Source organism: Setaria viridis, chromosome 9 (assembly GCF_005286985.2).
Source record: "Setaria viridis chromosome 9, Setaria_viridis_v4.0, whole genome shotgun sequence".
Classification (NCBI taxonomy): Eukaryota; Viridiplantae; Streptophyta; class Magnoliopsida; order Poales; family Poaceae; genus Setaria; species Setaria viridis.
In genome coordinates, this window is record NC_048271.2 from 40,007,684 (window position 1) to 40,035,369 (window position 27,686).

General features: G+C 45.2%; 3 protein-coding genes across 10 annotated transcripts; 1 reads left to right on the forward strand and 2 right to left on the reverse strand.

Annotated features, from left to right (window-relative positions):
* Positions 1-7,427: 7,427 nt before the first annotated feature.
* On the reverse strand, positions 7,428-8,741 carry LOC117837022 (uncharacterized). Of its 2 annotated transcripts, XM_034716571.2 has the most exons (3): positions 8,430-8,741; positions 8,139-8,249; positions 7,428-8,000 (listed from the first exon to the last, which is right to left on the reverse strand). In XM_034716571.2, exons 2-3 carry the CDS (start codon positions 8,220-8,222, stop codon positions 7,506-7,508), a joined length of 579 nt encoding a protein of 192 aa, XP_034572462.1. In that variant the 5' UTR covers positions 8,223-8,249; positions 8,430-8,741; the 3' UTR covers positions 7,428-7,505. The 2 variants fall into 2 exon arrangements, with proteins under 2 accessions (XP_034572462.1, XP_034572463.1); XM_034716572.2 differs by lacking the exon at positions 8,430-8,741 and having other exon boundaries at positions 8,139-8,421.
* A 4,519-nt stretch (positions 8,742-13,260) lies between these two features.
* LOC117837343 (transcription initiation factor TFIID subunit 4b) lies at positions 13,261-22,783 on the forward strand. 7 transcript variants are annotated; one of them, XM_034716946.2, is made up of 14 exons: positions 13,262-13,452; positions 13,560-13,707; positions 15,803-16,344; positions 16,676-16,771; positions 16,976-17,812; positions 18,983-19,098; positions 19,182-19,269; positions 19,377-19,512; positions 19,594-19,649; positions 19,720-19,776; positions 19,865-20,011; positions 20,719-20,799; positions 20,870-21,128; positions 22,217-22,783. In XM_034716946.2, the coding sequence occupies exons 1-14, from the start codon at positions 13,417-13,419 to the stop codon at positions 22,366-22,368; spliced, it is 2,751 nt and encodes a 916-aa protein (XP_034572837.1). In that variant the 5' UTR covers positions 13,262-13,416; the 3' UTR covers positions 22,369-22,783. The 7 variants fall into 7 exon arrangements, with proteins under 7 accessions (XP_034572843.1, XP_034572842.1, XP_034572837.1 ...); XM_034716948.2 differs by having other exon boundaries at positions 20,879-21,128; XM_034716947.2 differs by having other exon boundaries at positions 20,728-20,799.
* Positions 22,784-22,917: 134 nt separating this feature from the next.
* LOC117837344 (leucine-rich repeat protein 1) lies at positions 22,918-25,137 on the reverse strand. Its single transcript, XM_034716953.2, has 6 exons — positions 24,786-25,137; positions 24,275-24,346; positions 24,044-24,187; positions 23,740-23,811; positions 23,587-23,658; positions 22,918-23,234 (listed from the first exon to the last, which is right to left on the reverse strand). The coding sequence occupies exons 1-6, from the start codon at positions 24,998-25,000 to the stop codon at positions 23,165-23,167; spliced, it is 645 nt and encodes a 214-aa protein (XP_034572844.1). The 5' UTR covers positions 25,001-25,137; the 3' UTR covers positions 22,918-23,164.
* Between the last annotated feature and the right edge of the window lie 2,549 nt (positions 25,138-27,686).

The window sequence follows — 27,686 nt, forward strand, 5'->3', positions numbered from 1 at the left end:
GTTGAATTGTGTATATACTAAGAATTGTGTGTGTATATATAGTAATTGTATAATTACTAATTTCATTCGTTTAAATACTGGTTGATTTCATTATAAAAAATATCTCAACTACTAAAGGTTAACAAAAGGGCCGGGGTACGTACGTGATGCATGAAATTACAGGCTCCTGCATGGCGCGCGCCTCAAATTTAAGTAGGACTTTAGTTCCGGTTGGGAAACCCAACCGGGACTAAAGGGAAACCCTTTACTCCCGATTGGTTTGACCAACCGGTAGTAAAGGGCCTGTCTCGCGCCTGGCGTGGCAGGCCCTTTAGTCCCGGTTGGTGAAACGAATCGGGATTAAAGGGTGGCTTTACTCCCGGTTGAAGGATCCGGGACTAAAGACCCCCCCTTTTGTTTCAATTGGTTTATCCCGGATGGATTTTCAGAAGATATGCACCCCACCAACCGGGACTAAAGGCGAGTTCTCTACTAGTGAATATACATAGAACCATCTAGGATGCAAAAGTTAAAGGTAAAAACGCTACTAAAGCTCTGAATCTAAAATAAGAGGAAAACACAGACTCACCTGATGTATGTAAGAACTTGGTTGTTTGTAGTCAGTGCTCAACTTCGTTCAATTAACAAATCTGATAAAGTGAAAATAGAGGAGATGAGTATTGAACCAAAATGAAAATGCTGGTAAAAAAATTTCCGTGAAAAAAAGTTTAACCACTGCAAAAAATAGGTAAGATAAACTACAAAAAAAATGTTTCCAGGGGAAAATATTTGCATCCACGGACCACTGCATTAGAGCTCGTCGGATGCGATTCAGCGGGGACGGCAGCAGTGAGCATCAAAATGAAACCTCGTGGAGGTGCAGAAGATGGTGGTGTGGTAATTCACTCTCATGCATTCAGGCTATGGATCGAAAAAACTGGGGAAAGAATGAAGAAGCCTGACTGCAACATCTCGTATGGGGAAGAAGAAGTCAAGGAGGAGGGCGGGCGGCGGCGACGCAGGGCGAGCGAGGAGAGGAGGGCGAGTGGCGGCATAGGGAGAGCGAGGAGGAGGGCGGGCGGCTGCACCGGCAGCGCAGGGTGAATGGCAGCGGCGCAGGGAGATCGAGGAGAGTAGGAGGGCGGGCGGCGGCGTAGGGAGACTGAGGAGAGGAGGGTGGGCAGCGGCAGTGGAGCAGGGTGAGCGAGGAGAGGAGGGCGGACCGCGCTGGAATCGATGGCAAACCGGAAAGCGCGGGTTGGAGGTAGGCGGAGCGGATGGCGCGGGGTGGCTCGCAGATGTGGAATCGATCGGAGGGCAAACCGGGAAGCGTGGGTTGGAGGTAGGCTGAGCGGACGGCGTGGGGTGGCTTGCGGATGCGGAATCGAGCAGAGGAAACCCGACGTACGAAGTTTTTTTTTGCTTCTTTAGTTTTTTTAGTAGTAGAGAAGTTGTCTCATCTAGGGACGAAAGCGGATGGAAAATATCTCATTCCCGCCTGCCCGTTTTACCATATTTATTCCATATTTTGAGCTATATGAAAACATGATAGGATAGATCGGTAACGGGACGATATAGACAGGTAACGGGACGGAAAATGGTACGGGAGTATCCGGGAGCGGTACGGAATGCGGTTGAGGGTGTATCCCGCCCGTATTTGCGATTTCCCGTTTTCAACATCCCGTTTTGGATTTATCCAGGATGGACCCAAATATACTAACTTCCTTGGCCCGACTTTTTTATTTTTTAGCCCTTTTTTGAAAGATTCTCACAAATACGCTCCTAGCGGAACCAATTCCAAAAATGGACCCTTAGCTTGGCGCCATCCACGCTGGCGCCAAGCTTACACGTCTTGGCGCCAGCCACCCTGGCGCCAAGGTCCATGCGTAGCTGCTGACGCGGATGCCGACGTGGCAGGAGCTTGGCGCCATCCATCATGGCGCCAAGTCTTGGCGCCGTGGATCTTGGCGCCAAGCTTGGCGTCGTAGATCTTGGCGCCGAGCTATCTACCCCGTGTTGAACTTTTTACTCAGGCCTCCAGGAAAAGAAGCCCACCTCCTAACCAGTTGAACCACAGCTTAGTTTATTGCACACTCCTCGGAATAAGTATACTTGTTTAGTTCGAAACACGAAGGGGTACAGGGTAGATAGCTCGACGCCAAGATCTACAGCGCCAAGCTTGGTGCCAAGATCCAGGGCGCCAAGGCTTGGCGCCATGATGGATGGCGCCAAGCCCCCGCCACATCGGCACCCACGTCAGCAGGATGGCTGGCGCCAAGCTAAGGGTCCATTTTTTGAATTGGTTCCGCCAGGGGTTTATTTGTGAGAATGTTTCGCAAAAAGAGCTAAAAAACAAAAAAGTCGGATTCCTTGCCCATGAGGCAGCAGGCCTGAGCAGCGTGCGTTAGAGCCTTAGAGGAGTCGACCGCGGCCTGGAGCAGGCTCGCTTGCTCTTGCTGCCACTATCACTGCTTGTCGCTTCGCTTTGCTATACCTTGCTAGCTTTCTAGCGATGCTGGGCGGTGGCTGCTGTAGAAATCATATCATCTGCTCTAGTTGTAGTGCTGCACTGCTTTTTTGCATGCTTGCGGGTGCGGCTCTGGACTGTGGCATCATGCACGCATGACTGCAGGTGCAGATATCTGCTTCAGCTAAGTCGGCTGAAAAGCTGAGACGGTTGTTTTGTTGTGAGAGGAAAATACTATTTGGTGGCTGATAAGCCGGCTGAATAAGCTGAAGCGAACAGGCTGACATAGCTAGCTTAGCAATAGCATTGTAGCGCGAAACAAGATGTAATTTCTTTTCAACAAAAGAGAAAGAGGATGTAATGCCTTTGTGTTCCGATCCTCCTTTTAGTTCACTGATGGTCTCCTAGCATCTTAGCATGTTGATACTTTGTAGTGTGACCCGGCTTAAGTTCCCAATTCCTGACCGTTTTTTACTCCCATCCATATTTATTCATTTTCATATACCCATATATCCCGGTTCCTGTCCCGCTCCTGGCCATCCCGCTCCCGCTCCCGCTCCCGATTAAAAAAATGTAACAAAAATGGGAAAGAGGTTTCCCACCCATTCCCATCCATTTTCATCCCTAGTCTCAGCTGGACAGAGCATCAGCATCGTAAGAGCGACGCCCGTTATGTGTATGAATGTACTTTACAATGCAGTGCTGCAGAGAGGATAGGAGTCCATGCGCGGTGGCGAGCTAGAGCATAAATCGAGAGGTTATTAGTACTTATCTGTTGTTTGGTATGAATTAGCAGTGGATTAATAGATTTACAATTTGAGGGTAGAGGTGTGCGTTGAAGCTGCGGAGCCAGGTGAAACCTCGTGGTCTAGGGCAGAGGCATGTAGCTCAGTCATGCATATGGGTACGTACCTAATATCAGAATTTTATTGATCCGCAAATGTATTTTGTGAGGTATGAAGTTTGCCAGCGCTCTACGTCGTCGTTGTCGACCTCTGACATATCGTAGAGCGGGTGAGTAAGACAGCGAGTTCAGGTTGGATAATCCTTTGGTTGAGTTTGATATGTACGTCCTACACTATTTGCAAATTCATGTTGGCACAATAGATATAAAATTTATATATTAATTCCATAAACTATTTTGTATCTCAACTTAACCACACGAACAATTTCCGCTTCATATTTTAACCGCCTGAACTATTTTATACCTGCCATTTTGGCTTCTCTTGAGTTGAACTTTGGCGAGATGATGCGTGAAACATGTCCTATGTTAAAACAATCTCTCCGTTTACGTAACTTTTCTCACTATTTGTATTCATTTACATATAACAAATATGCCAATATAATCACAAAAATTTGATCTTCAATATGTTTTGTAACATGGGGGTATGGTACCTATCATCCATCAAATTTCAACTTAAACTATAATTTATAAGGAAACCAAGAAAAATGCCATTACGGAGTGAAGTGACCCGAACTTGATTTTGCTAGCTCAAGGGGTAAAATCAGACAGAGCTAGTAGTTGGGCTCAAAATTAGTTCTGAAAGATAAGTGGACCGACGAAAGCATCTGCTACACAATTTAGGCCTGCATTAAGCCCATATATATACAAGTTGTTTCAGTTTTCTAGCCCATCATATATTACTCCTGGGCACAACAAGATCGCACAAGTAGATGGCCCAACCCTGCTTCGGGCCTTTCATTGCGTTGTTTCTCAGGCATTGCTTGCCGCTAGGTAGGAGAAACCGAGAAAGGGATCTGTTACTAGAGCTCTAAACGAGCCGGCCTAAAAGCTCAGACTCAAGCTCATGAGTCATGAGCATAACAATCTCGAATATTGCTGCCAAGGCTCTGAAGAAGAATTAAGAAGAAGTCAGAAGGGGAGAAACCCAAGGCCCGCTCCCAGGCGGCACCGAGGGCGACTACCACCATCATTCAAAAAAGCCCCCACTCGACTCCCCTCACCACTGCCGGCACCGGTGGTGGCGGCCGAACGACAGCCCCAAGCGGTGCTTGTTGTTCCCCCTTCCAACTACCTCTGTTTCTCCCTCTCGTTTCTTCCTTGATGGAGCAAACCAGAGGGCCGGCCACCGGACATAGCTGCTCCTCCCTGTGCAAAGGACACATCCACCTTGGAGGGGCTTGCTAGAGGCCTGATCTAGTGCCAAAGCACCTGGATCTAGCTGCTCCCCGTCGATGCTGGGTCAGGCTATAGTTGTCCATTCGGGCCACCCGGCTCGAGCCCAGCATGGCCCGTTAATTTTCATGCCGGGCTTGGCCCGTCATGGCAGCAACATCGTGCTAGCCCATGGGCCTCACCGATGGCCCAAGCATGGGACCGCAAGGCCTTTTTTGTGCTGGGCCGACCCGCAGAGTATGGTCGGCTTCGAGCCACACGAGGCACGACGGGCCCCCACACCGCCGTTGCTGCCGGCCTCCCGCGCCGCCGCCGCCGCCGCCGCCGCTGGCCGAAGGAGAGGCAGATGTTGGAGAGGAAGAGGAGGATGGAGCCATGGAGGTGAGGATGGAGCCATGAGAGAGACAGAGGGAGGCGGTGGTGGGCAACAGTTTGGGTGCTGGCCTGCTGCGCGCCGACGCCGTCGCCTCCGGGAGGGGTGGAGGGAGACGGAGGCCAGAGCTCGGAGAGGAGGATGCAGGGAGCGACTAGAGGAGGGCCGGAGGCCTGCTCCTGTGCGTCGCCTTCGGGAGAGGTGGAGGGAGGCGGAGAGAGGTGGAGGCACGGAGCTCAGGTCAGGGGAAGATGCGAGAGACAGAGAGGGAGGTGGGTGACGGGTGAGACTGTGAGAGTTAGCAGGCCAGATGTTGTTGTTGGGCTGGTAGGGAGGAGGTTAACGGGCTATTTTGAGCCGGCATAATAAAATAATGCTGGTCCAGGCCGCTCGTCGTGCCGAGGTGGTGGCCCACGCCCGACACGTGCTACCGGGCTGGGCCAGCATGGGCCTGAAGAACTTTGTGCTGGGTCGGGCTAGGTACGGGCAAAAAATGGGCCCCATGCTGGGATAACGGGCCGCGGGCTGCATGGACATCTATAGGTCAGGCCTGCAGATCCAGCGCGGGCACCGCTTGCTCGTCCAGCGCGGGCACGTGGTGGCCGGGCACCGTAGGCTGAGGTTGGCGCACACCTTAGGTAGGCAAGGCCCTGAGCAACGAGGGGTAAGCCGACTGCGGCCTTTGGAGGACTAGTCCGCCCCGGATCTGGAAAATCCCGGTAGGGAAGCTCGGGGCTCCTTGGGCGTTCCTTTCTCGGAGTTCGCGAACTAGGTTGACGCGCAGTCAGCACTGTGTTGTGGCTTCCGTTGTGCTCGATGCAGGCGCATCCACCGGTGCTCCTTACCGCGCATTGCCTGGACCTGGGACTGGGCTGGGGCGGTACGTGGTGGCAGTGGTCGGTGAGCCTGCTGTCTACATATGTGCGCTAGTGGTGCGAGTCGCCAGCGAAAGCCTGGTTTCCTACTGCGACAACGACAACACCTGCGGGCGCCGTTCTCCTCCATGGAGGCGTTGTCTTGCGACTCCTATACCATCTCCACCGCCGGTGTTGTTCATAGATGTGGTGGAGGCTGTTGTGCAGCGGAAGCTTCATGCTCGGAGCGTGAGGGTGTCTCACCTTTGCACAATCAATTGTGGTCCTCGGCTGCTCGGTGCCTCCTATCTTCTTCATCTCTTCATTGTCGGTATACTTCTTGCACTTGTTGACATTGGTTGTTGGCTATCGTCGTGGTTCGGCGAGTGTCCTCCATTTGGCGCCTCTACTCCGTCAACGCTCTTCTTGTTGATGGTGCCATCAAATTTTATGCCGGGTGGTGTTTCCACCTCTTCCACCATTCCCCTTCGAGGCTTCCTCCCCTCGAATGACGTTGAATGATGGTATGTAGTGCTCGGATGTCCTTCTAAAGGTGTTACCACTAGCTTCAAGGAAGATCGTCATGTCCGGTAGGCTCTGGTTTGCGCACCTCTCGCCACCTTTAGTCCCCCTTCGTTGATGGTCCCTCAGATGGAGGGCAACAACGAAGCGGCGCAGCTACAAGGGGTGGTGTGGTCGTGCAATGGTTAGAGCGTATTGGCGAGTATGTTGTTCAATGGTGGATCTAATCGACGAACGGTGGTTGTTTTTCGGTGGATCTAATCGACGAACGGTGGTTGTTTTTCGGCTTGTGTCGTAACTTATGTCTGAATTGTATATGTGTTGTATTTATCTTTCTTTGTGGTGTCTAGTTGTACTCTTATTTTGTGCTGAAGATATTGGTCTGCTCAAGACCCTTTAACCGTCAAAAGAAGAAGAAGAAGAAGAAGAAACTGCTTTGCGCTAGGAGAAGTTACACGCTTGAATCAGAAGAGACGATTGGAAGGGATGTGCTCTGAGCTGCGCATTCACGAGGGCGATCGTCAGTGATCGTTCCTGTTGCAACCAGGATGCTGGCGAAGTCGAGAGCGTATTTTGGGCGCAATACCTCAGCGGCTGTGGCCTGTGGGTGTATTTGCTAGGTGGATGACTGGATGTACCGGCAACCTGACCATGGTAGCCTGTGTGTGCTGAATTGCTGTAAAGACTGCGATGAAACACCTCTGTCCTGTTTTTGCATTGCAGAATGGGCTACTGATCTCCCTGGAATTCTAAAGAAAAGGAGACTTCGCACGCTGGAAACGAAAGGGCCTTGTGCTACTAATAAAGCAGGTCAGGGACACCGAAATGTGGTTACCGAGTCTGAACCTGTCCGATCTTCGGCCGGCTGGCCTTAGGGTCGGCCCAAGCTCGATTTGAGAATTGAGACTGATCAAGATGGGGCCTAGACTAGACACAAGCTCGTCATTTTACCGGTGTGTGCTTGACCCCGACAGTAGTGAAATGTCGCCGTAGCACGTTAAGGACTCTGATGCACTAAGTCAAAGACTACGTTCAGTTTGGATGGGCAGCAGGTTTCATCCAAAGAAGGAAAAGAACTGAAGCAGCAACACAGAAAGAAGAGTAACAGAACCTTTTTCCTATTTTGTACCGCCATAAGAACTGCAGAATGGTAATCCGGTGAGAGAGAGACAGTTATCGTGCCAAATTCAGACACTTGTGGAGCCAAGGAGGCTGCTGCAGCCCGTCCTGCTCCAGACGCTGCCCAACGCTACCAGCACCAGGCTTCGTCGTCGCGGACCCGATCAGCGACGGAGCAGGCAGGACGACGACCCGGCGGTCGGGGCTGCCGGACTCCGTCGACGACGACGAACCGCTCGTCCTGGAGTCCACGCTCGACGACGCCTCCTTCTTGGCCGCCTTGTTCGTCGCGCCCGTCGTCCCGAAGCACCCTAGGGACAGCGTCAGCTCGAGGTCGCTCTCCTGGAGGACGAGCCGGGGGGCGGCGGCTTTCTTCCCCTTCTCCGGGTAGGCGTCGTCCCACGACCTGCTCGAGCCGGCGTCGTTCTCCGCGGCGCGCCTCTCGTCCTCGAGGTCGCATCGGGTGGCGGCGGGCATTGCTGTTGCTGCGCTCGCCGCGTCGGTCATCAGTAGCTTCTGGACCCGGTACAGCCGGTGCAGTTCTTGAACCTGATCAAATCAATGGACACAGCATATATAGCTTGTTAGTTTGCTGAAGGTTACATGGAAACAGTTTAGGATGCTGTGGCATATATGTGTGCGGTTCTTGAATAATTTGGAGCTCCAAGCTGCTCGCTTCGTTCTTACCTGCTGCTTGAATGTCTCTTCCTGCTTCAGCATGGCCATCTTCATGTGCTCCTTCTCGTACTGCTTCAGGTGATATCTTGACATGTTGTAGCAGCAGAAGCTGCAAAGAATCTGCAAAATCAAATTGGAAACAAATCAGCTAGGTGTTCTACCATACAGGGTCTAGTCTACTCATGGAAACTACTAAACTTTCAAAGAATCAAGGAAACTGCAGCCTGCCAGCCTAGCTTTTGAGTTATCCGATGGAAGAAAAAAATGGAAACCACGAGACTGGGACTAGGCTCTACTTACAGCAAGTGAAGAAGTGCAGACCTCCCACACTTGGACGCTTATCGGGATCGAGGCCTCGAGGAACCTTGCAACAGGGGGCACTTTCCGGTGTAGGAGGAGGGTAGGGTTAGGGGCACTTAGCTTTCTCGACACTCTACGACCTCCTATTTTAAAGGCACGCACAGGCACAGAGAGAGAAGGGAACGGATGCAGTTTGGATTGGTCACTGCGGTTTCAAGCATTTGCCAAGGAATGATGCCCCCACCACGAACTGGCGAGCAAAGGACAGACTAGAAAAGCAGGGAACATAGCAAACCCCACTTGCCATAAATATGTGCATCCATGTATCTATCCACAAATAGATTTATGGGGGGCACTAGGCTTAAAAGAATCGGCAGAGGGACAGGCACAGCTAAAGTGGCCAGGGCAGTTCACATGTGAGCATGCCTGCCTGCCCGGCCCGGAGCTGGAATCATGCTCCTAACTTGTTGACATCACACACATCCACTCGGGAATATAGAAATCGTACGGACGGCCCTCCCTTTTGAGCTCTCAATCTTGTTGAATTGTCATCTCGGATCAGTTATATCCGCTTCTAGATCTGTAGATCTCATCGGCATCCAAGCCCCTTACTGTGGTTTAGGCCACCTGGGTTAAATTGATGATGATCTGCCTCTGAAAATGACCATGATGTTCAGGCAAAAAGTTTTAATTATCATATTGGTTGAGCTCATAATTAGTCCAGTTCTAGTGTTATCACTTCATCCTGAAGTAGTGCTCTTAGATTAGCTTATATATGTTGGTTTAGTTACTTCTGTACCTAATTGGATATTAAACGCCGCGCTCGGTTCACATGAACATTAGAAATTTGGAATCCCGCTAGCTGCCTAAAGGTTTGCATCACCTTTCCTTCTTCACTTTTATCTTAATTTTCTCCATCCTTTCCCATCAACCCAAATTATTTGTGACCCGACACCGACATCACTCCCGCAACTCCCCAAGAAACCCGATCGCCACCACGTGCGACAATCAACCCCGATTAGAAGAAAAGAACCCGAGACATGGATGCGAGGAAAGGCCCTTTGGGGTGATCAGAACGAATGAATGATGAACTGTGCATATGCTCTCTGCCTTGGAGGGATGTGGGTTTGCCCGGACAACTCATGCATTAACATCCAAGCCGGGGAATCTGGAGACAATGGCATGATTTGGGGGGATGTGGCCGCATGTGCCCCATGATCTGATACTCCCCCGTCGAGCACCACACATGAGCTGGAGATGTCCTCCATGTCTTGGTGATTTGTAGAGTCGGTGTACTGGAGTGAGTGGAGCAGGTGATGGATAGGCATCAATTCAGTTCTCTTCTCTAGTGTGTACTTTTGCAGAGGATGGCATCCATCCCAATAATATATGTCCTCCTAATGATAAGTTAACTGGCTGCCATGAACAAAATCTGGTAATAATTCGAGAACGCAAACTCGGCCTGTCAATATAAGGAGGCACTGCAAATCATGCAGCTCCTGCGACCTGCATAGCTGAAACTGCAGCAGCTAGCAGCAGTAGTATTGACACTGTTGGTTTTCAAAATCTAAACACTGGCCTGGTGTTTTTTGTGCCAATCTCAGATCTCGCGTTGACCTGTTTAATCAAGTGTCATGTTGGCTAGGGGACTGTTATCTACGACTTGCAGGCGTTGTGTATTCATGATTGTCACGACGAACCCATGTTATAAGCTTACTTGCATGAACTTGGCGTTGGGCAATCGTTGGTGATTCTACTGCTAACTTAAATCCCTGCAAATCTGTAGAAATCATTGCAGTACGAACGTCATACAAAATTGCCGAAAGAATGAAACAAGCAATGACAAGGTAATAACCATCAGCAACAATGACCAGCAGAAGGGTAGCAACCTCCCATGTCTTGTCCATCTCTCTCCTCTTTGCTTACTCGAGAGAGGTGGCAAGAGGAAAGAATCTAACAGCAGTACGGTCAAAAACCAAAATAATGCCATCGACCGATTCATGACAAGTGAACTGCCTACAGATACCATAGAGATGTGCCACGCAGAGATCCACTTAAGTTGTGGGTACAGCTGGAGTAAACAAGAATCCATTTGCAATGATTCGACAGGCATGGGTACAGCCCCAACGCCCGAGCTATAGACATGGACAGTGAAGGCAATCCCTGAGACTAGATCAGGAGAGCTCATGTTTGGTACATTCTTTCTGGTGGATCCGATCCAACTACCTAAGTTCGACGCGGCATTAAGATGAGCCCAGGACACATCACACATGCAACTATGCAAGCATGGATCAAGGGCCCTCTGCCAGTGAGAATTTTAATCCCTAGGACACGACATCTACATCTACATATATGTCTTGTAGGCACCAAATAATACTGATACAGATGGATACAGGGATAGAGAGATCTCCCTTTTGGGGACAATGTCCTTGCTGTACCACCGGAATCTGCCTCGAAAAGGGGGCAGTGCTTACCCAAAAACTGAGACAATGAACCACCGGAGTTGTACATCTACTCATCATCGTCTTTTGGATGATTGAGCAGTTGCTAACTTGCTGCTACGGTTGATCTAGCTTTTTTGTAGGAAGGTACATGGCGACCTAGCTCAACCTGCACAGCGATTATCTTAGTAAGTTCAGGCACCATGTGCCACATGGAAGAAACACATGGGAATTTTGCCCTTTTCACTTATAGAGGTTAGCAAAAATCATATCCCTTAAGGCTTAGCAGCCTAGGTTCAAATGATCCAATACCCGAAATTATTATATGCTAAACTCCTCTAATAACATGTAGTTAGTGGGATCCGAGACCGCGGTACGAGACAAGGGTAGCGTCCTGCTGCAACCATTTGTTGCTTTTATCATGTGTGCTGCATGCTCTGAAAGTTTCTGCCTGTTCCAAATATCGTTACTGCGTTCATGATCCGATCGGGATCAGAAGGACCTTAAGTAAGAAGAGCTGTATACTTTTCATCAAATCTGACATATATCGTGTTAGTATGTTGAGAATTCTGGTCTCCATGGTTAATGTTCCAACTGTTGACGTATACGCATGACATGGATGAAAAATCTGATATATAAAGGGAAAACCTTGGTGGAGAACTCACCTTCCATGCGTCCCATTTTGTCCCGGTTTAAAGTTGGTCCGGGATAAAAGGTTCACCAACCGGGACTAAAGCTCGGTCACTGGTGGGGTGCTCATCAACCGGGATCTTTTATCCCGGTTGCAAAGGCTAGTGGAAAAAAAAAGACCCCGAGAGGCCTTTTATCCCGGTTTGAAACACCAACCGGGATAAAAGACCTCCCTTTTTATCCCGGTTGGTATTACAAACCGGGATAAAAGGGGATGTCTTTTATCCCGGTTGGTGTTTCAAACCGGGATAAAAGTGTCCCCAACAGGGTGGTTGAAGGAGGACTAAATCCCTCGAAACCTTTTATCCTAGTTTGTAATACCAAAGGATTGCATCCCCTATATAGTCAGATGTATTGTGTAGGTGGGATGGCAAGGAAGCTACGCGCGAAGCTGGAGGTCGTGGGTTCGAATCCCACGCAGCGCGCACGCACATATTTCGCGTGAAAAATCGTGTGACTTATGACTTGGGTCGTGCGCGTGAGTGACCCGGGGCAAAAGATCCCCTTTTGTCTCGATTGATTTATCCCGGATAAATTTTCGGGAGATTTGCACCCTAACAACCGGGACTAATACCGAGTTTTGTGCCAGGGTGTACTCTATACTACTACCACCGGTAGCTTCTGCTCCGAGAACAGCAGCAGCAGACCAGCAGTGTTCAGCACTGCAGCAGCAATCTTCCTTTGCCAGCCGGCCAGGGCCGGCCCATCGTCGACGTGGACAGGACATGATATCTGTATCTGCCGTCCATACTAGCTAAAAAAGCACCCGTTTTCTCGGCCGAGAGCAGAGAGACATTGATCCTTCTCCACGCTCGAGTCTGAGATTCCGCCTCCGCTTTCGGCCGGCATCATTGCCTCCGCGCAGCGGTGGGGATCGGAGTGGAGTTCGTGGTGGAGCCTTTTCAGATCCTAGCGTACGTACGAGGCCTCCGGAAGCATCAGGCTTTGCTTCAGCCTTCAGAAGTGCTCCTGCCTGCAGGCCGCAGGTTTCCGACATCGGTGCACGCGTTGCCGGCCGGTCCGACCTCCAAGGCGCGGCGCGCCGGCGCCCCGGATTCTCGCGACCCCGCCGGAGCCCGAGCCGCCGAAAGTGGGGAGCACGGGCAGGCAGACGGGACAGTAGCTTATCCTGTGACTGTGAGGCTTGCATTGTTTCCTGACCATTTATCCCTTTCCTGACCGGGTCTATTCTCATGCACGCGCTTCTTTATTATCTCTCTCGGATTTGAACGGCAGCTGTCGTGCCAGGTCGGCTTTGGCTACAGGCATCCACATTCTGAACATGTAACACCATGGATAAATTTTAAAAATAATTTAATCAACTAAAGATGTTTTTTAGCATTCAAAATTATGTGAAGAAATGCACATGGTCAGAAAGAAAAAAAAAATCATACCTGTTCTCTTGGTGATGGATCCATTCGGTGTTGGACTGTGACACCCGAGTGGGCCGTCCGTCGTTGCAGTTTCCTCTAAGGCCTTCGGCCTGTACCACCAAAACTGCTTATATGAGAAGGAGGCCCTTGGTCTCGGCCCCTCTCCCTTCTTCCGCGCGCGAGTGGGCTTTTTGCTTCGGCAAGAAACAAACAACGGCGCGAAGGCGGCGCGGTTTGGATCCGTCGGACAGATCCATGAAGGCCCACAAGCCCATTAAGCGCTGAGGCCATCATCACATAATAAACCTCACGAGGCGCCTTCGGGAAAAGTAGCCGGCCTTCTTCCTCGTCCGTCCCATCCTGCCCCGCACAAGGGATTTCTTTCGTTTCCTCCCGTTCGTTGGAGCTCGCGGAGAGGCGAGGCGAGGCGACGAGCGAGACGGGGGAGCCGACCTCGCGACACCAGACGGAGCACCCCGCGCCATGGATCCCATCATGAAGCTCCTCGAGGACGACGAGGTGCCCCGCCCGACCCCAGCCTCTCTTGCCATTCTTTTGGGTTTGTTGGGGACGAAGGCGGGGGATTTGGTCGCAGCGGTGCCCATCTCGCTGTTCGAATTGCGCAGGACGAGAGCCTGCACTCGGGCGCCGACGTCGAGGCCTTCACGGCGGCGCTCAACCGCGAGGTGGAGGCCAGTGCCAGCACCAGCAGCACCATCAGTGCCCCGCCCGCCGCCTCCTCCTCCTCGTCCCAGCCTACGGATCACGGCGCCGGTGAGCCCCCAGACCTCAATTTTCCCTTTCCGAACGGTTTCTTCTTCTTGGACAGAATTCGGGGTGCGCCCTGCTTTTGGCGAGAAATGGGGGGTCGTAGGAATCAAGAAGCGGCACGGGTGGTTTTGGATAATGCGGCTTTTGGTTTGGGGAAAAGATGACCTAGAGAAACGTTTTTGTCCATGGTGACAAAATGCAGCTCCAGAGTGGGAAATGCTGGACTCCAGTTCTAGTGTGTGCACAGCATAGGCAATTTGAACAATTGTGCCTCGGTGAATCTCTCCTTCAAAAATAGGTTGCCTCAACTCTCTGATGAAGTCTGTGAAATCACAAACAGGAAGCAAGTTTCTTTGAATTTGAATAGCGGATGAGGTTTATGTCTTTTTGCAGTAGAAATAAAAATAGTAGGGAAGACAATGCTGAAGTACTGAAATTTGAACGTTCCGTCGCAAGCATATAGATTTGTGCTTAATGCTTCTTCATTTCAATGAAATAACAAATATTCAAGATGTTTTGGGTCAAATACTGGTCCCTGGATTTGAAAATTGATGTAGGTTTTGAAACTAGCCCATGATCTATAAGGAACAGCTATGGGTTTGCAAATAATTCAGGAATTATTACGAGTATGTTGGTCTTAATTAGGATTATCTGTGCTTGACTTTAAACCGGAGTGGGTGATGTTTGCACTGGTGTCCATGGAGGTATGCTGCCAAAAAAAAAAAATCATTTGAACTTATATTGTTATATAGTGATTTTTCTAGGAGTGTTATTATGGCCCTTGGACTGTGGAGATTTGAAAAAAGTGAATGAAATTTGCACTAATATTCTTGATAGGCTGGGCTTTGCAACCAAACTAGAACTTGAAAATTTCTTGCAACGTAATTAGGGAGTTATCCTATGGTATTCTCTTTTGGAATATTTGTGTTGCCCTTTTATTTGGAGGATCCGGTTCAGAGTAAATACTTTTGGTATTGGTGTTATGAGTGCAATGAAGTTTGTGAACAAAGACTACATTAGCAACATTTTCAGCAAGTAAGCAAAATGTATGTGTTTTGTATCCATGTCTTAGCTTTGAATGTGATTACTTCTATGCTATACTTTTCTTTTTTGGTTATCTTTACTATTGTCTGTTTTTCTAACCTATACCAGCCTGATAATGTTACTTCACGAGGAAGAAAAGGTATAACTATCATGTGAAGGCAGCATTTTGGTATTTGTCTTTCACAAGCTGACCACGTCCAAGTTTCAACATAATTTTTACGTATTTTTTCAATTTAGGGGACATCATAAAGCTCTCGCTTGTGACATACTCCCTCCGTCCCAGAATATAGCTATGTTTAGACTTTTTCAAAGTCAAATCTTTTCAACTTTGACCGTAAATAGAGAAATAATCATAGAAACTGATAACATAAAAATAATGTTACTCGATTTATCATGAAACCAACTATTATAATATGTAACCTTTTCTATTTGAAATAAATTATTTTTAGAGATATTGTTGGTCAAAGTTAAAAAGATTTGACTTTTGAAAAAGCTAAACGTAGCTATATTTTGGGATGGAGGGAGTAGTTGGATTTTCAGATGACTTCCAATGTGTTGTTTGATATGGTGCCCTGATAACTACTCTCTCCAGTGAAAATTTTCGCTAATCATGATTACTAGCAGGAAAAGTTGGCAAAACAGCTCATGGTATATATGTCAAATTTGCAAGAGTAGATTCATGATGAATCTGCTAATGACTTTCATGTGACCTATCTAAATAAAAGAATGTTACTACCAGAATGTCCCAAAAATCTAGATCAGTTTCTGGTTTGCACAAAATTTCTAGTTCGATGAGAAGAGTGTGGTATTGCACTGGTGGACAATTTTCAGCACTTGAGATGCAGATTACTCTTTTCCCATGTACTATTTTCTTAAAACCCTCCTTTCATGGCGTGGAGGATACTGCATCAGGAGTTTTATCAAAATTTCCTGCTCTGAAATTTATGAACATAATTTTGTTTCCTGAGCTACGCTGTGATTGTTTCTATCAATTTACAAGTTCTTAATTACATGCTTCCTGAAACAAATTGCCTAATTTGATCACCATTTTCAGCACTTCTACCTCAGGAAAACAAGTCATTGTTAAACCATGGTCATGGACAGTGGCAAGATCGAGTAAAGAATGAAACTGCAAACCAGGAGAGTCAACAACAGGAACAGACACATCTACTTAGAAATGATCAGCCATCAAGACCTGAAATTGTTTCTCAAGGTTCTGATAACAAAGACCTTACTTCTAATACACCAAAAGAGTGCGAGTTACTGAAAGTAAAGCAAGAGCTTGGAAACACGTCTCAACAAGGTATTGTTGCTCAGCAGCAGCCTATGCAGCAAATGAAGAGTGAACAAACACCAATTGTTGCTCAGCAGCAGCCTATGCCACAAATGAAGAGTGAACAAGCACCAATTGTCGCTCTGCAGCAGCCTTTGCAGCAAATGAAGAGTCAACAAACACCTCACACAAATCAAACGAATGGTGCAACTACAGCAGCAAAAGCCCCAGTTGTTACATTTCACATGTTACTTCCGATTTTGAGACGCTACATTGACAAAGACAAGGATATGCAAGTTCAGTCCATTTTTGCCAAGTTGCGGGTTTGTATATCCTTTTTCTTAATTTTATGTTTGTTCATTACCTTTTCTCTGGAAACTTTCCTGTCCTAGGACGATAATACTCAATAAACATATTAGACTCATAGAACAGTTGAAATATGAATTACAGTCTTAACTTTTATTTCCTATCAAACATTGGATCACATATTTTTACTACTACACAAGATTAGTACTAATTTTCTGTTATGACTTACACATATTGATGTAACTCAAAAGTAATAACTTGGGATGATTGTTCTTCTTTTGTAGAAGCTCCATGTAAGCCATTAATCTGCTTATCCTTTTTGTAAACTTGATCTTTTATTTTCAATAGAAAAATGAAGTCAGCAAGGAACACTTTTTAAAAGTTGTAAGGAATATTGTTGGCGATAAGGTGCTTAAGCTAGCTCTTTCGGAATATCAAATGCAGGTAAATAATCTTTCCACTTCATTGTGATCTATGTAAAACATAGCCTGGCTCTCCGCCATTTATTAATGCTGCTTAACATTGTATTTCTTGAGTTTAATTAAGGTCTATCTATGTATGCATCAGCATTGCATGTAGCCTCATTATAGTTATTCTTACCAGTACTTTCTGTTTTTTTTTGGGGGGTTACTTACTCTTGTTTGTCAGCACACTGCTCAGGCACAGCGAAATACTCAGACAAATCCAGGCAACTATTCTTTATTAAGTCAAGTTTCTGGTCAGCAGACTGTTCCTAGTGGTTCTATGACAGATGAGCAGGAGGCATATCCAGGGGCTCACACCATCCCTATGAAACAAGCTATTGACAACCTAAGACCACCTCAATTCCGGCCTTCCTTGTCTAGCCAAGTGCAGAGTATTAGGGGTTATTCACCTTCACAAAGCAATGCACATAAGGCTAATGAAACAGGAAACATGTCAGATGGGAAAGGAGCTCATATGCTACAAGCCCGTCCACCCAATACCTTAACTCCGGCGCAAACAATGCAGCATCATGTTCAGCGTCCACAAACACCCTCGCCAATGTTTGGGACAAATAGTATTCATGCACGTCCATTTCCAAGACCAGTTGGAAGTCCAGCTGCATCATTTAGACCACAAATGACAGATCCGAATCAAAGAGCACAATTGGTCCAGGGAGCTGTGACCACAGTAGCTGGGAGTGTGCCAACACAATCTATAGTGTCTGGAAATGCACCAACTAATCAATCTACATGGCAAAAATCAGCAAACAAGGAGCAGAAAACTAATTCTTTCACTCCAACAGCACATATGAATAAGGAAACTATTAGCCAAAACTCGGAATCTTCGCAGAATTCTTTTGTTGCAATGCATGCAAAACAAGTCAATCAAGCCCCAGGATCTTCAAAAGGTGGTGGTGGCATGGAAAACCAGTCACCAAAATTGAGTGCTTCTAAGTCTTCGACCACAACAAACTCAAGTCAGACTCAATCTCATGTCACTCAAGCAGAGCCTAAATTGCAGGTATGTATTGATTTTCTATCGCGTTGATATGTTTTCTTGTACTTGTAGTTGTATATCATAGCTCATTTTGGATCCATAACTGCTGGATGGGGTTATTTGTTGAACAATTTGCATTATCTTATTATGTTATGACATGAAACCCTGAAATATTCTTAGCTAATCTTGCTATTTCCGAACTTCCATGTAAAATCTCATGTGACCTTATCAGTTACATCATACATGTATATATATGGTTTAGTGGTTTACCAGAAAGCGTTTAGTAATAAGTACTGACTAACTGGAAGTAAGGGAGGAACCTCAAGCTAGTTAGATTCAGTAATTGGAACGCATACTTGGATGGTAGACTTGGTTCGATTTCTTCACCTAGTTGAATATTTAGATCAAAATCTGTATCTCAAGCTAACTTTGATGTAGGATGTCAAAGTTATAAGTGCAATTATTGGTTCATTTGTCCAGAGCATTTTACATTGAAGTGCAATTAAATAATTCATGGAGCGGAGCTTCAATGATTAATTTTGAATTATAAATTTATAATTGATCATAAGAATGCAATTTGCTCTAACAATATCCTGCATTGGATGTTTCTTTTAGGGGAAAAAAGAGAGTACAAGGTCCTAATGTTGTAGGGCTATAGGTCCCTCACAATTCACGAACCTTTTTGCATCCAAGTGCAATTCCTAGATGTGTGCCCACAGTAGATGGAAGCTCAGTGTCAGTGAATTCACCTATCAAGCCATATTTATTAGTATTTCCATTTGGAGAACTCCTTGAACTATTCTCCAAGTCCAGTCCGGAATAGATTTGTGATTGTACTGATGACACATATCAGATCTTACAGATTGGCATCTATATGTGTGCATGCACATAACCACACAAGGAACTAATTTATATGTTATGAAGTGAGAACATGCAATTGTTAATAATTATTTTATCAGGCAAGAGGATGGAGGAAGAGCGGATATCAGTAAGAATTTTGTAATTTGGTGTAGGCATTAACGGTATAGTTGATACCTTGTTAAGCATGTATGCATCCATGGCTGAATGCTTGGTTGAGTTCTGTTCATTTCTTATGGAATTTTATGTGTTCATTCATTTTTCTTATAGAAATAATTCACCATTGTGGATGATTGTTTTGGCTTTGTGTTCTAATTAGTTTGGTTGTATTGTTAGGTCCAATCTTCTGTGCAAGCACCTCCTGCGGCAGCTTCTAAAACACCTCAGAGGAAGGCATCTTCTGGACAGAAGAAGCCTCTGGAAGCATTAGGCTCATCCCCTCCACCATCTAGGTAACTCCAATGCCTTTTCTTAGTTAATAATTTCAATTCAAATTACTTTATCTTTTGTCTCTGATTGTTTTATGTTTTGTCAGCAAAAAGCAGAAGACATCTGGAGGTTTCCATGAACAAAGCATTGACCAGCTTAATGATGTCACAGCAGTTAGTGGTGTTAATCTGAGGGTATACGTCTTCTTGTGCTTCTGTTATGTTTATTTGCTTTATGCATGCCATCTAGTACCTATTATTTGATGAATTTTGAAGCAATAATAGTTTGTGCCTTTTGCCAGGAAGAAGAGGAACAACTTTTCTCTGCTCCAAAGGAAGAGAGTCGAGTTTCAGAAGCTGCTCGGAGAGTTGTTCAACTAGAAGAAGAAAAGCTCATTCTACAGAAGGGACCACTGGCAAGGAAATTAGCAGAAATCAGTTAATACCTCCATCATTTAAATCTTACTTGATTAAACAAAAACTTTTGCTATCTATTCTCTGACTATGGTATTTTGGCAGTGAGGAAATGTAATTTGAAGGTCATTGGCACTGATGTGGAACGTTGTCTATCGATGGTGAGAGATTATCTACTAAATCTTTTCCAGTTGCTTTGGGTTATTTCATATCTAATAAAACCTTTGCCAGTGCGTTGAGGAGAGGTTACGAGGATTTATAAGCGATATAATAAGGTTCTCTAAACAGGTGTGATATTTTAAGTTCATTCAGCTTTCCTTCCAAAATAAACTATCTGAGATATTAAACTCATTACATGCATTCTCATTGTTTGTAGAGGGTTGATGTTGAAAAGTCAAGGCATCGTTTTTATCCGTTATCCTCAGATGTTCGCAGTCATATTATGAGGGTGAACCGAGAAGCTAAAGAACAATGGGAGAAAAAGCAAGCTGAAGATGCTGAGAGAATAAGGAAACAAAATGATGTTAGTTCTGCATGATGTTCTAGTTTTTCAATCTCCGATGGCATAATTCATGATTCAAAATTATCTAACTTCTTGAAATAAGGATTTATTTCATCTTTTACTGGAACAACAATTTTACTATTCATAATATTCATTTGCCAATATGTAGTGTATTATATGCAAAGGATCTTAAGGTGTTGCCTGCTTGACAAAGTGTATCTATGTCACCAAAGGGACTCTTGTCTCCTAGGCATCACCCAAGTTACTAGGCGTACCCAAGTCCCCACAAGACGCTTTGCTGCCTTAAGAACCGTGGCTATATGTAGTGTAGCACTTCATGTACGTGATAATGTTAATGTCAAGCAAGCTTGCTAGTAAATATATAGTTAATAACTGGAGTATTTGACTGTAAAGACACATCCATTGTTGCACGATACATTTGGAATCCCACATCAAATTACACGAGACTAATTACTAACCACATATGACATATAGCATGAGGCAGATTGCATTTGGCCATCTTTTTTGCCCCAGTAAATAAACCGCTTTGATCTCTTTGTTAAGTGAGATACTGAGATTCCTTTACTCATACTGCCTTAAGAGTGATGTCATTATGCTTCTTCAGTGCATCTTGTGGAAGATACTGCCACAATTATCAAACGTCTTCCAAATTAGTGTTCATGGTGTACTTTTCAGGACTGCATAGTTGTTAGTAATGAGCATATTAGTACATGCAGGGAGATGGCAATGCAAATATTGATCTAGAAAAAGACAAGAACGAGACCCGTGCCTCGTCAAAGCATGCAAAGGTAGCTATCAGTATTCATGGGATACTTGTACAATAATATATGTCCTAGAGCTGTTGATGATTCTGTTTAGACTTACAAGGAGGACGATGATAAGATGAGAACTACAGCTGCAAATGTTGCTGCGCGAGTTGCAGCTGGTGGAGATGACATGCTGTCAAAGTGGCAATTGCTAGCTGAACGAAATAAACAGAGAAGTGAGGGAGGTGACGGTTCTTCTGGCTCTGTACCAGGTAACATGTTGCAACACAAGCCATCACTAAAATCTGGGAAAGACTCGATGGAAGATCAGGGAATTGAAAAGAGAGGCTACTCCACAATGCTTGGATCTGGTAAGCCTGATCTCCCTTTTTCTGTTGTATTCGTGCTGTTAAACAAGAGTGCACTGCACATCAGAGGCACAGCAAATTTTTTTCTACAAATAATTATTTATGCTTCTAAACTTATTATTTTTCTGTAGTTGATGTAAATGCTAAATTTGACATACTGTGTACTCAATTTAGTTGCTTGATGTAGTTCAAAGGTAGTGGGTTCCAAGTCTGTACGCCATGTTTTATGAGGTGTTGCCTAGGCGTCCAGGCATACCCCCAATGCCTCAGAAAACCTTGGTGTACGCAATCATGGGTTGTAATGTGTATCATTAAAGACTAAGTTTACCTTTTGTATTCAGGTGGTACAATGATATTAGTAGTCGAGGCATTTCGTAACAGTAAGATGCTATGTTTACATACTGAAGCTTCAATCTTGAAATATATATACTTTCCAGTAACAGGGCAAATGCAGTGCACAGCATGCTTTTTATTTTTCTATTTTCATTATTGTTGTTAGAAGTGTGTGATGGTGTGGGTCAGCTCAACGTTCCTTTTGGGAATAGCTCAGTTGTTATACTAAATAGAAACCTAACCTGTTACTTTGATATGGTTAAGATTTTGTTTTGTTTGATATAATCAATTTTAATATCCAAATGGTAAGCTCCAGATGTACAATTTGTGGGCATGATGTGTGAAACATCTGTAAGCCATACCATCTCTGTCATCCCAGTATTTCTGTTTCCATGTAGTAACCAGTTATCCATTTCAAAATGTTATAGTGATGTGGCACTCTGCTCATGTTCACAATTTTGGGATTGAACTTGATAGATGAGAAAAAAGCTAATTCGGTGAAAAAGGATATTTTTAGAATGATATTTTTAATGAACCCTTAGTGCGACCAATTATTAGCGTCATGTATTTTGTACAAGAATTTGATTTCTTTGTTATTAGGTTACCTACAGATTATAAGTTGTTAAAACATGTGTAACATAAAAGTAAACAAATGCATTTTAAATATTGAAGATATTGAATTTCTAGGTTAGATCAAACTGAGTATTTACCATGCCTGCACTTTTCTTAGTGCTAAATCTTTTGCACCTTCTCTCTAGGTGGTATTAGAAGGTCACCACTAACAAAAGTGGCACGGAGTGTTTCAGTAAAAGATGTGATAGCAGCACTGGAGCGAGAGCCTCAGATGTCAAAATCCTCTTTACTTTTCCAGCTATACGGGAGGCCATTGACAGAACCTGCTGCAAAGTAATTTGCAGTAAAATTATTGCAATTCATGTTGCATATCAAGTTTTGTTACTCTGGCTGTTCATGGTTTCTTAGCCATTTACAGAGGATTTTGGTCAACATGAGGGCCCAATCATCAAGCGATGGGGCTGGGGCTGATCGGTTGACAATCAATTTTGTGGGCATTTGGCAGTTACTATCAATTCTGCGTTTCCCTGGAGCCATTTTTGTTTTTCAAGGGAACAGTCTGCAAATGTGTTTCTTTTATATTTTTTCTGTATAAATGCCTGTGGGTATCAATGCCCAGCTGACTTATGCTAGCATGAACATCATGCTCATTTTTGTATAGCATAAACTGGAGTAGAATGTTCGTTGATATACTTTGGTAAGTCTTAAATCATTTTACCATGCCATTAAATCATAACAAAGAATTTCAGCCATTGTATAGAAAACTTGAAATGTATGTATTTTTGCTCTCGGTTTTATTTATGAACAAGGCTTTGTGTCTGCCGTGTTGCTAAATGGATCGTCTGGATGCACAAAATATCAACACAGTTGCGGTAAAAGCAGCATATGAATGGCACAACTGTATCACAGTATCAGCCAAACAGAACTTGTCTGAATACATTCTTTCTTTATGCTGTTGTCTGAATACACATATACTGTATATATCAGGACCTGCTATGACGCCCTCAAATCTTGTCTGGATACACACTATCACCACATTCTCCAAGCTAGGTTTCTGTTTGTACTACCAACTTGTTTTTACTCCTTTCAACTAGGGATGGGATACATTGTCGATTGTTCTTTTCCAGCAGCATTTAACATCCGGAGTCATAGGGAACCAACCCTTGCAGCTCTGGACCGTTGAGCCTGCTGTTGTTCTCGAAGCTGAAAAAAAGAGATGTGTTAACCCTTGATCACAATAGCTGCAATTCATGTGGAAGTTCTTGTGGTTGAAGATACATGTGAATGATCTAGCAATGCACTTAACAATCTTTTCTTTTGTTGGTTGAGATGGAAGATATAAAACATAACAGACCAAAGTAAACTTGTCTAAATGGCCAAAATAAGGATTAAAAACCTATCTTTTAACTGACATAAATGCTAATCAATCTTGTGCAATGTTTGCCAATGCATTCTCTTAGGGATGACAATTAAACAACTCAAATCGAGCTGTCTGCATTCCGCACAACATATGTTGTTATATTGAACAGTAACGTAAGTGAGGTTTGAAGCATACTTTCGAAGAGGGAATGTTGAGAAAGGTCCATCAACAGGAATAGTTCCACATAGGTCATTGTTAGACAGGTCACTGCAGGTCACAGGTATACCAACAATGAGTGAACATAGAAAATTTTAGAAAACACTGAATATGACGAAGGTCTACACTCACATGACTTTGAGGTTGGAAAGCTTGGCAAGCTCCCTTGGAATTGATCCTGTAAGCTGGTTGTTGTTCAAGCGCCTATCAAGAGATACAACCAAGTTTCAGTTATCAGCTAAGAAAAGGATGTTGATATACTCACTAAAATTATGAGCTAAGATCCAAAGGTGAATTTCTTCTGATCCTTTTGACTGAAATTATCACCCAACCATTTCTACCACAGATTGAATTGAGAGCACTGATGCTTCTAGTAAGGGGGAAAAAGCACGGTTTTGCTGTTTGCAAACCGACTGTACTAAAGATGGCAACATACATGAATCTGAGTGACTTGAGCTTGGAAAGTGACTTGGGGATTCCTCCAGTGAGCTTGTTGCCATACAAATCTAAGCTGATCAGATTCTTCAGATTACCCAATTCCTTTGGGATCTCGCCATCAAAATTGTTCCTGTACAGCTCCCTGCAAATAGATCTCCGTTAATTCAATCAAGGTCTACCCCCCATCTGAACTACAGAAAAAGAACCTAGAATTGGCATAGGCACATACAGGTATTTGAGGTTCACAAGGCGGCCAAGCTCAGGGCCAAGGGAGCCGGAGATGTTGGAGTTGCCCAAATCCCTGAAACATTTGTCAAAGGAAGAGTCAGATAACATAATCATCGGGATGTTACAAGATGCAGTTGTTGAACTAGGAAAGCTTGGAATCCTTAGTTATGCTTATGCTCCTAGAGATATTTGGGGGAAAAGAAATCCCCGAATGTAAAAGTGCGCGATTTGGGGTCCAACAGATGGAGAATTCTAGAAGAACAAGTAACACAAGGACTAGATCATTTATTGTTAACAGCTGGGTCGCCTAGATCTCGAAACCAAAGATTTGATATCTACGCGGGTGACAGTGCGATCAACTCAAACAGAGGAACTGCTGAGATTGTTCCCTTAAAGAAGAATCAGCCATCCAATCCTTTCAATCGATAACCAAGGCAGAGCGGAGGAGAAACGACGGAATCTTGGACGAACAGGGTAAGGAAAGGCGGGGAGATCGCCGGCACCGCACTCACAGGCGTTCGACGCGGCTGGCCTGGTTGCAGGTGACGTGGAACCAGGTGCAGGGGTTGACGAGCGTGGGGTCCCAGCTCTGCAGCACGCCGTTGGGGTCCCTGAGGCGCTGCCGCAGCGCGTAGAGCGCGTCCCCCTCGTCGTTGGACGCGTAGACGACGCCGTGGGTGGCGGCGACGGCGAGGAGCGCCGCGAGGGCCACGGCGCGAGCCGCCATCGGAGACGGAAACCAGCCGGGGAGAGGGAGCGAGGAGGAGGAGGAGGAGGAGGGCAGGGCTCTCTGCTTCCGCGTTTTCGCTGCGCTCTCCGGTGTGAATACAAGGAAGGGGACGCGCAAGTGGTGTGCTCTCCGGTTCCGCTTCTAGTGGCGCTCTTCTGCTAGGGGGCAGTCAGGTCAACAGAGCTACAGCGTCACGGCGAGCCAGCGAGGACCGGCACGGCAAGTCCACGGTCCAACCACATGTGGACCGGGCGCGGCGAGGGAGCGGAAAAATGCAGGGCGCACCCCGGGAGCCTACCACACCAGCTACTGCCCACCTCGTCGCCATGGAAAAGATCCAGCAGCTTATGAATGTGTGGGGAGGGAGGAAGTTGCGAGGCAACCGTCTGTGTTCTGGCCTGGTCTCCAAGATTTCGCCGGAGCCTATGGAAAGTGTGCGCGGGATGGGCGCGTATGGTTTTTCTCGGTAGGACTGTGCTCAGTGATGGGAGTATTTTAGTTTTTGATCTTCGTAATAAATTAGAAATTAACATGTGCTATGTTATCTGCTAGGTAGTTTATTCCTATGCTATTTTTAGCATGATAGAGCATAGTTTAGTTGTTTTGCTAATCCAGCTCACATCAAAAGAATGTGACAACTGACAAGGCAAAGGATCTACCAGCTCACCTGTCTCAGTCACCATGGAAAAAAACCTAGGCAATTAATGAGAAAAGGAACTCCGGATGTTAGTTGAGCATCCTTTTCAACTGTTGTGCGTTTGATTTAGGTAGACCAGTCAAGTCCTCTTTGTTCGGCTCTCGTCGAGAGAAAAGGATGAGATAACAATTGCAGCTGCGGAGACAGAATTTGGCACTTGGGTATTTCTGAGTGGCCGAGGAAAAAAAACTCCATGGTTAGCATGAAATAAGTTATACATTATTCATTGAAAAATGATGAATAAAATGTATTAAATATTTGATAAATTACAATATAATAAATATGTTTTTATAGCTTCTAAATGTTTTATAGCTTATTCTTTGCATAATTTAGTGAGGGAAATAACCGCTCAACACAAGCGGTTGCTATGGGAAGAGTTAGCAAAGCTTGTACAGATCATGCAATGTTTGAAGTTCTCCTTTATTTCAACAAGCATAACACAAAGCCAGAAATATTTTTCTCCAATGAAACGTATCCAAAAAATATTTCGAATAGCGGCAGTTTTCTTCTGAATTTGCGCCAAAGCTCTACAACGTACACACAGATAAACTAAATATTGTACCCATTGTATGTTCTCTGCCATGTATTTTATTCCTATGCTATTTTTAGCATGACAGAGCATAGTTTAGTTGTTTCTGCTAAAAAGTGTAAACAAAGCAAAGATTGTGGTTAAAGCTTTAATGAGAAACAAGACAAGGCAGGAATTCAGGAGATTAGTTGAGCATCGTTTTTAACTATATTGTGAGAACAACATTGTACGGACATAGGACTGGCTACGAAATGTTCATGTGTTTCATCAAGGTGGTCCGTTTCTAAGGAGAGGAGGGGATAACAGATTCTTTGTTCGGCTCTCGTTAAGATGAGATCACAATTGTAACTTCTTTTATTTTGGCTTCAACTCCAATCCTCCTCAGGCCCAAGAAGGCAGGGCTAACCATTGTAGCTTCTTTATTTTTTTTTGGCTTCGTTTTCAACTCACATGTAAGAAGATAGAATGGGTGTTTTGGGAGGAAGAAGGATTGGGGCAGTAGGACCATGGTCCTAAGCGTTGGGCCCTTTTCTTTTATATTGTAGCTGCAAGTAGAAAGAAAGTCAACTGCAGTCAGCCCATCAACTCTATTAGGTGGCCCTAGGCATGGGCTAGGCAAAGCTAATTATTTGTAACTTTTTTCGCTTTACATTCAATTATCATTAGGTTAAATGTAAGAAACATGGCCCCTTAGACCATAATCTGTGATTATGGTGATTGAGTGACTTGGGACTAAGCATGTACCTTGTAGGTTTTATAGGTCCCGAGAAACCAAACCATGGCAAGATCCAAATCATGGTATTCAAGTGTCCAAACCATGGTATTTAATATTATTCTATGGTATTCAAGTGCCCAAACGATAGTGAAAATCCAGAGATTAATTCTATGGTATTCAAGCATCCAAGTGATGGTATTCATGATATTCAAATGGTGGTATCTAACTAAGGAAAACATGAAACACCGGATGATCCGACAGTACACCGGAGCAATTGGTATAACGCGCAGAAGCAAAACCTAGGGCACCGGATGATTCGATGGGTATCGGACAAAAGGCATCAGATCATCCAATGACTACAGTAGCGGCTGTACATGGACAATACTATTGGATGTTCTAATGGCCTACTTTTTGTGAGCATTGAATGAATTGCTGAAGAGAAGGCGTGGAAGAATGAAGCACCGGATGTTTTGACGCCCTAGTACATGCGACTATCGGACTAAGCATATTTACTTTGAAATCATCAAGAGGATTTTGGCAAAAACTCACTAGCACTGGATGATCCGATGGTTCCGCGTTGCATGATCTAATGGCCATCAGATGAAGCATTGGAGCAATTTTGGGCAGGGGGTCCAACGACTATATATGTCAGCAAGGGCACCAGATGATCCGATGCCTACCTCAAATGACCATCGGATCATTCGATGCTCACAATTTTTACTAGCCGTTGGAACAATGGCTC

Bases quoted from the DNA above. Each gene is read 5' to 3' on its own strand.
- LOC117837344 (XM_034716953.2), bottom strand. From the start codon at position 25,000: ATGGCGGCTCGCGCCGTGGCCCTCGCGGCGCTCCTCGCCGTCGCCGCC. The intron at 24,347-24,785 runs GTGAGTGCGGTG...CAAATGTTTCAG, and splicing joins GCCAGCCGCGTCGAACGCCT to GGATTTGGGCAACTCCAACA. The intron at 24,188-24,274 runs GTATGTGCCTAT...ATCTATTTGCAG, and splicing joins CTTGTGAACCTCAAATACCT to GGAGCTGTACAGGAACAATT.
- LOC117837343 (XM_034716946.2), top strand. From the start codon at position 13,417: ATGGATCCCATCATGAAGCTCCTCGAGGACGACGAG. The intron at 13,453-13,559 runs GTGCCCCGCCCG...CGAATTGCGCAG, and splicing joins AGCTCCTCGAGGACGACGAG to GACGAGAGCCTGCACTCGGG. The intron at 19,650-19,719 runs GTGAGAGATTAT...AACCTTTGCCAG, and splicing joins TGGAACGTTGTCTATCGATG to TGCGTTGAGGAGAGGTTACG.
- LOC117837022 (XM_034716571.2), bottom strand. From the start codon at position 8,222: ATGTCAAGATATCACCTGAAGCAGTACGAGAAGGAGCACATGAAGATG. The intron at 8,001-8,138 runs GTAAGAACGAAG...TGATTTGATCAG, and splicing joins AAGAGACATTCAAGCAGCAG to GTTCAAGAACTGCACCGGCT.